The sequence below is a fragment of the Equus przewalskii genome, chromosome 24 (assembly GCF_037783145.1).
Source record: "Equus przewalskii isolate Varuska chromosome 24, EquPr2, whole genome shotgun sequence".
In the NCBI taxonomy this organism is placed as follows: Eukaryota; Metazoa; Chordata; class Mammalia; order Perissodactyla; family Equidae; genus Equus; species Equus przewalskii.
The window spans coordinates 20,098,147-20,110,989 of NC_091854.1; the positions used below are offsets into that span (position 1 = coordinate 20,098,147).

A 12,843-nucleotide genomic window follows, 5' to 3' on the forward strand; every position below is an offset into this window, starting at 1 on the left:
GTAATGAAATTTTGTTTTGAAAATAATTACATTGTTTCAAAATTCGTCTTTTGAATCTGGACAATATGGCTATGTCAGATCTTAGGGATACAAAGAGAGATTGTATACTTTATTCTTCCATAGGCACAGTTTTCACAAATAGAACGTGATTTTATCTTTGGCCAGGACAAATAAAAATCTGTTAAATTTTTTAAATCAAATATTTGAAGTCTTGTGGACCATGCTTTGTAGTTGAATTATACTATGCTGATTTGTTCATAATAACTGGCAATTTATATACTGCGTATTAGGCTCTGTGCTAAACATATCTTGTATTAGTTCATTGCAGTTTCATAACCATCCTCCAAGGTAAGTGTAGAAACTATTATCTCCTTTGTACAGATAAAATGAATGAGGCACAGAATGCTTAAGAAAATCTGGCAAGGACACAAAGCAGTAGAACCAGAATCACAACCTACTGCAAATTGCAGTCGGACCCCAAAGCCTAGGGAAGCCTATAGTGGACTGAAAATTAGGAGATAAGTCATTTTGGCCTTTAGGTAGTTCTTAGAATCAGCTTTTGCACCTCCCCCACCTTTTTTTAATCTCTAAAATCAGGTGTATGACTAAATAATCTCTTAAATTGCCTTTCAACTCCAAAATTCTTGGGTTTGAGGAATAGTCAATGAAGAAAGGTGAAAAATGCTAAAACAATGAAAGCATGAAAAATACTCATTTGAGAAGTAGACCAAGGTCCAAATGGAAAGCTTGAATTATTATTGTAAGTTAAAATCAAAGAAATTGCCTACACTAAATTCTGCTAGTCTAATAAAAATTTCATATAGGTGGAGTTTAGATTTCATGAATTATTATTTCTCTTAAATTAATCCTTCTTTTTTTTGAGGGAAGATTGTCCCTGAGATAACATCTGCTGCCAATCCTCCTCTTTTTGCTCAGAAAGACTGGCCCTGAGCTAACATACGTGCCCATCTTCCTGTATTTGATATCTGGGATGCCTGCCACAGCATGGCTTGCCAAGCGGTGCCATGTCCACATCCGGGATCTGAACGGAATTGGTGAACCCCAGGCCGCCGAAGTGGAGCGTGTACACTTAACTGCTGTGCCACTGGACCGGCCCCAAATTAATCCTTCTTGTAGTGACCTAGGAAATACATATTTTCTGTTGATCTTAAGAATTGATTAAATCTGTGTTAGTGTTCTTACTAAATCTCTTGTCTAGTATCTTTGTGTTGGTTCTGAATTTTTGAGATGGTGTTAACTGATTCTTTTGAGTGAACTAAGTATCAACTTTCATTTTAATTTGACAAGTACTAGAATTATTTAATGAATAAGGGGATATAAATGAGTAACCTTTCTCTATGCAGAAGTTCCTTGGAGTTCAAGGAGTGCTGCTCTGCAAACTCAGAGCATTTATAACTGCAGAAGGTATTCACAGCCTAAACCATTTTCCTATCATTAGTAGTACTATTTTCTCTGACCTGAAATACTTTCCTTCTAACATCAGTGCCCATCAATGCCTGGCAGTGTATTTAAGTTTCTAAGGAACAATTCAAATGCTAAGTGCTTTAAAACTTAAGGATGGAAAAGCAGTTGTTTCCAGGTGTGATGAGGAAAACTTTCATAAAAGAAATAAGATTTTCATTAGATACTCAAAGACAGAAGCAGGCTTTTGAGAAAGTGAAAGATGATTAAGGGAGGTTAGATTGATCAAATCTGTAGGGAGTCAGGAAAATAAAATTTAAGCTCTCTTTTTTTTTGGTGAGGAAGATTGGCCCTGAGCTAACATCTGTGCCTTTCTTCCTTTATTTTGTATGTGGGATGCTGCCACAGCATGGCTTGATGAGTGGTGTGTAGGTCCATGCCCAGGATCCAAATCCGCAAATCCCAGGCTGCTGAAGCAGAGCACTTGATGTTAACCATTCTGCCACCGGGTCAGCCCCAAAATTTAGACCTTTTTGTATGAGGCATTTTTGTAGTTAATCCTGGTATGCTTTGTGGTAGATGTTTGCATTTACAGATGGGGGAAAGGGAAATCTAAGAAGCCTTGGAGGTACAGTTGCCTTATGAGAGCTGGTGTGTATATATATTAGACTAAGGTGATACATAGTGGATTTAAGAACCAAGTCATTGAATATCCTCTTACCCTCTCCAGTTTCCTAATTATAATGAAGCTTGAAGCAGTTGGTTTCATTCTTTATCAGGATCTCTTTGGGGGAATTCCAGTCACCAAAAGTTTGATTTTCTCTTTAATTCTTTATCATGGAAATTTTCACACGTACTCAAAATTGAAAGAAGAATATAATGAACTCTAATGACCCTATCACCCATCTTCAGTGATTACCCCTTGTGGCAATTAGCATGGAGCTGTGTAGAAATTGAGACATCTCCACCATTGACTTACCATATAACCTTAGTTAAGTTACCTCTTGACATTTTTTTTGACTGTAAAATGGATCTCCATCTCACTAAGTTCTCTCTACCTCATAGGGTCGTTGTGATGATTCAGTGACAAAAGGAATTTAAAACACTTATTATAGTGTGGGCTTTGGCCTATAGCTGGCACTTGGTAATACTCTATTTTCCCTTTCATAGATAAATAACCGTTGATTGTGCCCTACTTGGGACTTGAGACTGCATTTATTATATGATGTTTGTTTACTCAAGTGCAAGCAATTATGTGCCCCGCTCTAAAAGTTAAAAGTCTTTTAAGAATGAAATGATTTTGGTTCTATAGCTGAGGCTTTCTTAGAGGTACAGTTTCCCAGGCTTCACCCCCACCCCATGTTTCCTTAGAATAAGATTGTCCAATAGAACTATGATGCAAGTCACATATTTTATTTAACCCCTCATATCCAAATTATTGTCATTTCAGTATATGTTCAATATAAAACTTTCTGAGATGTTTTACATTCTTTATATTTGTTCCAGGTTTTCCGTTTGCAGTGTGTGTTTTACACTTAAAGTACACTTAAAATCTGAACTTGTACTAGCCACATTTCAAGTACTCAGTAACCACGTGTAATTAGCATCTACCTTATTAGACAGCCAGCCTTAGAGTCCATCCCACAAGGTGTTCACATGCTCTGTGTCCACACGTCTTTTGAAGAGTCATGGGAGAGAGCGGTGGAGAAGATAGAATTAGGATCCAAATTTTCTTCAATGATATTTAGTCAGTCTTCTGAAAGATTCCTACTTGATTTCTTCCCTGTTTGTTCTTATAGAGATGTATCAGAAGCTTAATCCCAGGTGATTATTTGTTAATTCTATGAAATTATTAATGGTAGTAATAAATTGAACTGTAATTGTAATTTATCTTTGTATCAAGTTAATTTTCTTATGTCATAGATATTTAGCATATATGCGTATTAGGAAATATATGAGGAAATTTAATACTGACTAGTATACAGTAGTTATGATCCTATCCTTAATGATGATATGTTTTTTTTTTTTTAAGATTGCAGCAAAAATTGGAGGTGATGCTGGTACATCACTGAATTCAAATGACTATGGTTATGGGGGACAAAAAAGACCTTTGGAAGATGGAGGTAAGTTATAGCCAATAAGTATTTTAATTGTTTTATGTAGAGTTTAGATGACGTGATTTTCAGTATTTTTCAAATGTTCTTTTATTGAAACATTACTTTTATCATAAGGTTCCTAAAATTGTAAGGTTTATATTGGCTTCAAAAGGAAAGGGGGAAAAAGAGACCAAGACAGGTAAGTAAAATTTGAGTCAACCAACCAGTTTTGTCTTATTAGAAAACATTTTCCCTCTTTTAAGATAGTGGAAAATGTGACAGAGTGACAGTTTGCACAGACCACTTGTTAATAAACTGGAACAAACAAAAATCTAAAATGTAGAAGACATTTCACTGGTTTTTTCCCTCATCATACATGAATTAATCTTTATATGCTATATTTTCGTTATTTTCAGTTTTCACTTTAAAGGTTGAAGTTGTTATCATTTGCTACTCTAGTGTGTTGCAGGTTATACCATTTTTTTATGTTACTGTTTTGTTTTAGTACCTTGTTTTGTGTTTCAGGTTTAACTCAAAATGTGGCTTAAAATAGTAGATATACAGTGCCTTGTATTTTTTAAAAACATAATTGTTGAAGCTTCTGAACTTAGAAGTGTGCACATTTTTTGTTTTAGATTTGATGTATGAATTTTGATACACTTTCTTTTTGCCCTTTTATTTTATTTTTTAACAAAAGAGGATTCTGAATGAGCCTGTAGAATGTATTTGTAGCTTTTAACCAGGAGTGCTTGGTTTCCTTTTATGTAAGTGTCTTTCACATTTATAGTGAGGTTTTAATATACAGAAAAATGAGCTAATGATGCTTCAGATGTTGTATGTAATGTATTCTTTTTATTTTATGTGTAGATGGCTCTTGGACAAGTCCGAGCAGTACAACACACTGGGAGGGAATGCCCTCTCCTTTTAAAGGCAGGAATTTTTATTTATTACCTGTGTTTAGTATGTAAACGTGAAAAACCAGTGGATTCTTAAATGGACACAAATATTTCTTGGATTATGTGTCTGAATTTTTGTTGCACAACATTCTGATAATCATTTGAGTTTGAAGGGGGGAGGAGAATGTAGTCCTTTCAGCTCTAGGTTGTCTATTAAGGTATGCATTGTACTCATCTGTGTAAAGGATGTAGATGAAGGTAGTCATGTAGTTGTTTTGAGTTTTTCTGCTGAAGTTTATGCCGTGAAATGTTTGGTTGGGAACAGTAGAACAGTTTAGACTGAGATTGCCTTGTAATGTGATTTTTCATTTATTTATTTATTTATTTATTTTGCATAGCTCTGTGGTCACTGTAGATACATTCAACTTTTGATATGTCAAATTTTCACATTTTGATAGTGGTTTTTTTTCCTTCCAATCTTGAGTTCCTACAGTGGGAAGCATCATTAGCCTTTATTTAGCATGTGATATTTTGCTAGTAATGGGCCTAAATACTTTGTCTTGTATCATTCTAAAGTGTGTAACATACATTAAGGTCAGTGATTCGATAGAATCAAAAACAATTTCTTTAAAATGTCTGTGCATCTTTTCTAAATATGAAGAGAATGAAATAAATGTAATTTTTCTTCTTTCGATTACTAAGATTTTGGGCTGAGTTTTGGTGCTTTTTGGTTCAAATGACAAACCATACCCTTAGCTATTTCAATAAATGTTTATATTGATATTTTGGCTTGGGCATGTGGGAGCTAAGTCTACTATTTGTACTTATTGGCAAAAAATTAAAAGACTCTTAATTTTGCAGATCAACCAGATGCTAAGAAAGTTGCTCCACAGAATGACTGTAAGTATTTGTTTTAAATTGGGTTAAAAGCTAATGTAGCTGGATTTTAATATTAGGGTTTGTTCCTCTCTTTTGATGGGTATCTTTCAAGTTAGTTGAGGGCCGTGAATATTCTTTTAGAATGAATTTCTTTGTAAATATGTACCTCCTATCTTTATAATCTCCCACTTAAGTATTAGCCAGGTGTATATTAAGATTTGGTTGGTAAAGTATTTTACGTGTTTAGTTTATAACTTCATTTTTTAATCTCTGCTTGCACCAGTTGTAAAGGGACAGTTTGTTCTATGCCATTGCTAATGTCTGCCCTTTCACTGACTTCTTTGTCTACTGTCATAGTTGATTTAAGTATTCTGCAGAAAATTTTACTCTCTTCAAAGTGTTGGCTGTGCATCAGGGAAAGATTTTAGAATTGCTTGATATGATTATAAAATATATGTGAACTTAAGTTTAAATTTTTCATTTAATTTTTTGGTAGCTTTTGGAACACAGTTACCACCGATGCATCAGCAGCAAAGGTATAGTCAAATGCTTTTCAAAGAGTACTTTGCAAGTTTTAGTTGAACTGTACGTAAAAACATATAATCAAGTTAGTGTATAGTGAATATGTGTCTGCATTTTTTTTTGGTATAATTCGTTTCCCATGACTTAAGAAAGTGATATAGCATGATCGATTTTCTTTTCGCGTGAGATACATTTGTAATTTGGAAGGATGGGTGGGATTAGCCACATTTTAGAAGAACTAAGGTGAATTAAAATAACAGTTAAGAAAACATTCCCGGGGCCGGCCCGGTGTCGCAGCGGTTAAGTTCACGCGTTCTGCTTCTCAGTGGCCTGGGGTTCGCGGGTTCAGATCCCGGGTGCAGACATGGCACTGCTTGGCACTCCATGCTGTGGTAGGCGTCCCACATATAAAGTAGAGGAAGATGGGCATGATGTTAGCTCAGGGCCGGCCAGGCTTCCTCAGCAAAAAGAAGAGGAGGACTGGCATTAGTTAGCTCAGGGCTAATCTTCCTCAAAAAAAAAACAAGAAAAAAGAAAACATTCCCAGAACTCCACCCCGGCTCCTTTGCAGTTCATGCCTTTAGACCATTCCATCCACCATACCCTCCTCACTTTATGTGTATCACCTTAATTAAGATTCTGACATTAACTGCTCAAACATATTTTGACTGTGAATATGTGCCTGGAAACTTAGTTTCACCTATTAGACTTGCATTTTTATTAGTAGATTACCTTTTATATGTAAACAGATTATCTTTTTTTGAAGGAAAATGTTAGTTTCTTTTATTTCTTAGCAGGTCTGTAATGACAGAAGAATACAAAGTTCCAGATGGAATGGTTGGATTTAGTAAGTAGCATAATTTTTAAAGCTTTGAAAACATAGTCAAAACATACTTTGTAATTTTTCAGCAAATAATTTTCTTTTTTCTTACTAGTAATTGGCAGAGGAGGTGAACAGATCTCACGCATACAGCAGGAATCTGGATGCAAAATACAGATAGCTCCTGGTAACATTCTTTTCGTTATTTTCAAAATGACATAGAAAACAAAGACATTTTTTAAGTTGCTAGTGAAAATGTTGCCAGCTGTTCATCTTTTATTGACCTAAAATTTTACCCCTTTTTTCTTGTTTTTTTTTTTTATTGTAGATAGTGGTGGCCTTCCAGAAAGGTCGTGTATGTTAACTGGAACACCTGAATCTGTCCAGTAAGTATGAAAATCATGTGCCTAAGGCCAGTTCCTCCTTCCTTTTGAAGAACGTTGCTCCTGCACTTGAACCAACTTTCTCTTGCAGTATTAATTTTTTCTAGATAATTTCTAGATAGCATGCAAACATGTTTGAAAATTCCTCCATCTTAACAAAAACCATCCCTGAACCCCACATTTCTATTTCTCTGCTCCCTTTACAACAAAACTCCTTAAAAGAGGTACCTCTGCTTCCTGTATCATCTGCCTATGTTTTCGTTTTGAACTCATACCAGTCAGGCTTTTATTGCCACTGTTCCGTTGAAATTGCTCCTTTCAAGATCACAAGTGGCCTCCACATTATTTAGCCGATTAGCATTTTTCGACACAGTGGACCACTCACCTAAAGATACTCACCTCTCTTACTGCTATTCTCAGTCTTTTTTGGTTGTCCTACGTTATCTTCCTGGCCTCTCAACATGAAAGTGCCACAAAATACACATCTTCCTTAAATGATTTTATTTACTCTCATTTAATATATAGCTTTATATATCATAAATTTTATTTACTCCTAAGTTTTTATTTTCAACCTTGATCTCTCTCCCTAAATTCCAGACTCATATCCAGCTGCTTACTTAGTATTTCCACTTAAACGTCTATTAGACATCTCAAACAAAATTGTCTTTCTACCCCATTCCCAGCCTGCATTTTCTTTTGCTCATCTTATTCATCTCATCTCAGTGTATGGCAACTCTGTTTTAGTACTTTATCTTTCTCTTATGCTTCATTAATCCCTAAGCAACTCTGGGTCATATTTTTTTCATAATTTTTTTGGAACCCAGCCTCTTGCCACCTTCTAACTATCACCTTATCTGTGATGCCATTTGCCTATGTAATTGCAGCGTGACTCCGTTCATTTTAGCCTCGTCCAGCAATAGGCTATTCTTGTAACAGTATAGGCATAGTGACCCTTTTAAAATGTGGATCAAGTCACATCACTACTTTGCTCAAAATCCTCTAATGCATCCCCATTTAGAATGAAAGTCAGTGTCTTTATCATGGACTGGCTTACCAGCTACCTTTCTCACGTTGTTTTTTACCGTTCTTCTCCCAACTCACTCTGCTCTCGCTCCATTTAGCTTCTTTCTTGTTTTAGCACACCAAGCATGCTTCTCATTTGAGTCCTTTGCACTTCTTGTTTCTTTGGAACATTTTTCTCCCGTATATTTTCAGTCACTTTCCCACTTTCTTCAACTCTTGGCTCAAATGCTCGTCATCAGTAAGGTGTCCCATAGCTGTTTCGCATAAAATAGGATTCCATCATACACACACATTCTGTCCTCCTTGTCCTTTTTCTTTGTACCTCTTTACCAAATGCCATGTTAATTAATTAACCTACTAATTTTACTTAAATTATTTAATGAAGTTAAGCCATGCCAACAAGAACCCTGTCTGTTTTTGTTCAGTGCTGTAACCCCGTTACCTAGAATAGTACCTGGCATATAGTTGACGTTTCTTAAGTATTTGTTGAATGAATAAATTCTAACGTGTCAGTGGAAAGTGGTAGTTTAAAAATGTAAATACGTTATTTAGCTCTTGGAGGAATCAGCTTACTTATGAGATCACTTTAGAAGTAGAATGCTACTACTTTGAAATTTTGGACTATTCTTAAAAATATTGAAAATTTTATACCTAGAAAATTATATTGTATAGTTTCCAACTTTGACCCTATGTCATTTTCTTTTAACTAAAATTATTAAAATATAGCTTTGAGCCACCTAAACCTGAATTGGGATGAGAAGAATACCTGATTGTTTTATTTTGTATTTCTCTATTTGGATAAGCTTTTGGGTATGTGACAACTTATTATTTAACTATTAAATTTGTTAACAGATCAGCGAAACGGTTACTGGACCAGATTGTTGAAAAAGGAAGACCAGCCCCTGGCTTCCATCATGGTGATGGACCAGGAAATGCAGTTCAAGAAATCATGATTCCAGCTAGCAAGGCAGGATTAGTAATTGGAAAGGGGGGAGAGACTATTAAACAACTTCAGGTATTACATGTTTGTGAAATGGTTGTTTTTCATCTGTTTTGAAGCCAGTTTCCTTCTGCTCCCCTTTTGTTAATACACTTGATGTCTGTGATTGATAGGAGCGGGCTGGAGTTAAAATGGTTATGATTCAAGATGGACCTCAGAACACTGGTGCTGACAAACCTCTTAGGATTACGGGAGACCCATACAAAGTTCAAGTAAACTTACGTTTATATTTTACAAAGAAGGATTTGGGGTGGATGACAAAATGGGCAAAATATGCTTGAATAATTACAGTGTTTCGAGGCATACTTTCTAAATTGGGTAATTTTTTCTATTTCAGCAAGCCAAGGAAATGGTGTTAGAGTTAATTCGTGATCAAGGTGGTTTCAGAGAAGTTCGAAATGAGTATGGGTCAAGAATAGGAGGAAATGAAGGGATAGATGTAAGTCAAATACCCATTCAGAAACTGTTGTGTGCTAATTCATAAGTATAATGTTTTTCCTGTTTTGTATTACATAGCTTTCTCTAATATTGTATCCTCTTTTTTCCCCCCACTTTCTACGTTAGAACACACAATGTATATTTTGTATCGTTACCCTATTTGATAGAAACGTAGTGCTGCGTATACTTTTATGATTTAAGGCAGATTAATTTTCAGGAAATGGCTGTCTTAATACTTGGTCTTCTTTGCATAAGGTCCCCATTCCAAGATTTGCTGTTGGCATTGTAATAGGAAGAAATGGAGAGATGATTAAAAAAATACAAAATGATGCTGGTGTTCGAATTCAGTTTAAACCAGGTGAGTACATAGATTTAATTTTCTAAGTGTTGGTAGCAGTTACTTTTGACACTCACATTTAATGCTAAATTAATCCAATTTGATTCTTTATTTGTTCTGAAGATGATGGAACAACACCTGATAGAATAGCACAAATAACAGGACCTCCAGACCGATGTCAACATGCTGCAGAAATTATTACAGACCTTCTTCGAAGTGTTCAGGTTTGATAGAATATTAATAATTTCATTGTTTTGTTTTCAGTTAGAAAACATTTTCCTTCATCAAATCTGAAAGTGTCTCTCCCCTTTATGTTTATATCGGGATCTGTTTGATGGTACTTTATTAATAGCTAGAAAGTTTAAATTGCTTTGAGGTAAATATCTTGGAAGCAGGAAGGCAGCTACATATGTGCACTACCTTTTTCACCCCAGTATAAAAAGAATAAATGGTGATTATCACTTGCTGATTATCTGGCCCAAGTCATTTCCCAGCTTCTCTAAATTTCTGGTTTAGGAAAATGAAAGTTGAGGAAAATCGACATGTAATAATTTTTTTTTTCTTTTTTTTTATTGAGTTAATGATAGGTTACAATCTTGTGAAATTTCAGTTGTACATTAATGTTTGTCAGTCATGTTGTAGGTGCACCACTTCACCCTTTGTGCTCACCCCCCACCCCACCTTTCCCCTGGTATCCACTAAACTGTTCTTAGTCCATAATTTTAAATTCCTCATATGAGTGGAGTCATACACAGATTATCCTTCTCTCGCTGGCTTATTTCACTTAACATAATTCCCTCAAGGTCCATCCATGTTATTGCAAATGGAATGATTTTGTTCTGTTTTACAGCTGAGTAGTATTCCATTCAACATGTAATAATTTTATTGTGGAAAGAAGAGTTTGTTTTTCTGCTGACTTCGTTTCTTTCCTCCTTGTCTTTCTCCTTTTTAGGCTGGTAATCCTGGTGGACCTGGACCTGGTGGTCGAGGAAGAGGTAGAGGTCAAGGCAACTGGAACATGGGACCACCTGGTGGACTACAGGAATTTAATTTCATTGTACCAACTGGGAAAACTGGATTAATAATAGGAAAAGGTAATGTATTTTAAACTCTTAATGTTTTAATGTGTGGTTAAAATTTTAAACACCTTACCTAATTTTTCTGGACACCATTTCTGTTACTATTATAAACAAGTAGCAGTGATTTTCCTTGCTATATTTTAGTAGAAAAGTGTTCGTGTGTTAAGTAACAACTAAAACATACGTAAAGGATCTTAAATATACTTAAATGAGAGTAGGATTTGAATCACCTTGGTCTCTAGAGAAGGAGGCCAACAGTTTAATTATTAGTGTAAGAAACTTTTCTTTTGAGTTAAAAAGTGGTTTGAGTGTTTTTGTTTATTTTGCTTTTTCTTGACTCTCATGTTTTTAAAATTTTGAATTTTTTAATAAGTGTGTTAGTTTATATTTACATTGCTTGTAAAAGCAATTTATTTGAACCAAATATTTTGGTAAGTTATAATTTGTCATAATGTTGGGTACAGATATACCAAGTTGGGTTTGAAACTTAAATGAATTTTAAAGGAAGCTTAAAGTTCTTTATATAATTTAAAGTGTTGAATACATGGAAAATCCTAATAGAATATTGGCAGATGGAATACAGGTCAAAACTTTTTTCGTAATGGCCCATTTAATTGTGACATTTTCTGTTAAGTTCTTCCACTTGTATCCTTTGAATCTTTAGAGAAATTACTGTGTTTTGATTTTAGGAGGTGAAACCATAAAAAGCATAAGCCAACAATCTGGTGCAAGAATAGAACTTCAGAGAAATCCTCCACCTAATGCAGATCCTAATATGAAGTTATTTACAATTCGTGGCACTCCACAGCAAATAGACTATGCTCGGCAACTCATAGAAGAAAAGATTGGTGTGAGTATGTTTTAAACTTCCAATTTATAGCATAAACCCTGTTAGTTAAATAAGACATTAATTCAGATGCTCCTCGATGTGCTGCACAGAAAAATGTCCATTTCTGGTGTAAGATTTTAGGTCTGAACACATAATAGATACATACAACATAGAAAAGATGTTCCTGGAACAAGGGTAACTCAATTAGATACATAGTTACAGATGTTTACAACCTTATATTTGGGTGTGGGTAAATAAGAGAAAATAGCATTACTTGCAGATAGGACGTTACAGTTGATAGAGGGTTGTGAAACATACTTGAAGGAGATAGTTAACGAGAATTCAATATTTATTAAGGGCTTACTATATCCAACCCTCTTGAGGCAAAGATGAATCGGATGCGTCCCTTACTTTAAAGTAGAAATTTACAAATCCTGAGTATTTTACTGACAATCATCTGGTGAGTTTTAAAATGTAGACTACTTGGGTACTTTTCACCTTTACACATTAACACACAGTTCTGATTCATAATGTCTGGAGTAGGACCCAGCAATCTAATTTTACAAAGATGTTCCAGGTGATTCTGATACACAGCCAAATTTGGAACTTTTTTCTCTAGATAAGTTTGCTGGTGGTAGTACAAAAAAGCATGAAGAATCTTGACTGCTTTCTTGTAAAAGTGGCAAAAAGTGCTTTCCTGTATTCTTTTACCGTGAAGAATTAACATACGATGTGAGAGAGCATCTTAAATTATTAATAATAATTAGAATTTGTTAGGAAAACTCTTGATGTTTGCCGTGTTGTAAATGGGGTGCAAAATAAGGTTGACACTGTTTCTGTCTGCTTGGGAAGACAAAAAATAGATGTACAAAAGACACTTGAAGAATATCATGAAAATATACACCAACATTTAAGTTTTGTGGTATGGAGAATGAATGTAATTGTTCAAAAAAAATGAAGAAAATAACTGTGGAATCAGTAATGACAGAGATTGATGCCAGAAAAATGAATTGCACATCTTGGTTTTGGATTTTACTATCCTTAGCCTGCATGGATCAGGATTTCTTCTGGATTGATGGGCAAACAAGATAGGTTGTTCTAGAGAAGCAGTGTAGTATA

General features: G+C 35.0%; 1 protein-coding gene across 23 annotated transcripts in view; it reads left to right on the plus strand.

Moving 5' to 3' along the window:
• The window catches only part of FUBP1 (far upstream element binding protein 1), a 34,217-nt gene that overhangs the window by 3,457 nt on the left and 17,917 nt on the right, over window positions 1-12,843 (plus strand). For 7 of the 23 annotated variants that reach the window (XR_011532374.1, XM_070591972.1, XM_070591974.1 and 4 more), the window contains exons 2-15: window positions 3,455-3,545; window positions 4,386-4,448; window positions 5,276-5,314; window positions 5,790-5,829; window positions 6,610-6,662; window positions 6,751-6,822; window positions 6,964-7,021; window positions 8,894-9,056; window positions 9,155-9,253; window positions 9,379-9,480; window positions 9,735-9,837; window positions 9,940-10,040; window positions 10,769-10,910; window positions 11,585-11,745. Coding sequence is in view for 21 of the 23 variants with exons in the window: in XM_070591972.1 (XP_070448073.1) it covers window positions 3,455-3,545; window positions 4,386-4,448; window positions 5,276-5,314; window positions 5,790-5,829; window positions 6,610-6,662; window positions 6,751-6,822; window positions 6,964-7,021; window positions 8,894-9,056; window positions 9,155-9,253; window positions 9,379-9,480; window positions 9,735-9,837; window positions 9,940-10,040; window positions 10,769-10,910; window positions 11,585-11,745 (1,287 nt within the window). In the remaining 2 variants the exon portion in view is untranslated. The remainder of the gene's footprint in view (window positions 1-3,454; window positions 3,546-4,385; window positions 4,449-5,275; window positions 5,315-5,789; window positions 5,830-6,609; window positions 6,663-6,750; window positions 6,823-6,963; window positions 7,022-8,893; window positions 9,057-9,154; window positions 9,254-9,378; window positions 9,481-9,734; window positions 9,838-9,939; window positions 10,041-10,768; window positions 10,911-11,584; window positions 11,746-12,843) is intronic. The other 16 variants (XR_011532378.1, XM_070591984.1, XM_070591980.1 and 13 more) reach the window with 3 other exon arrangements.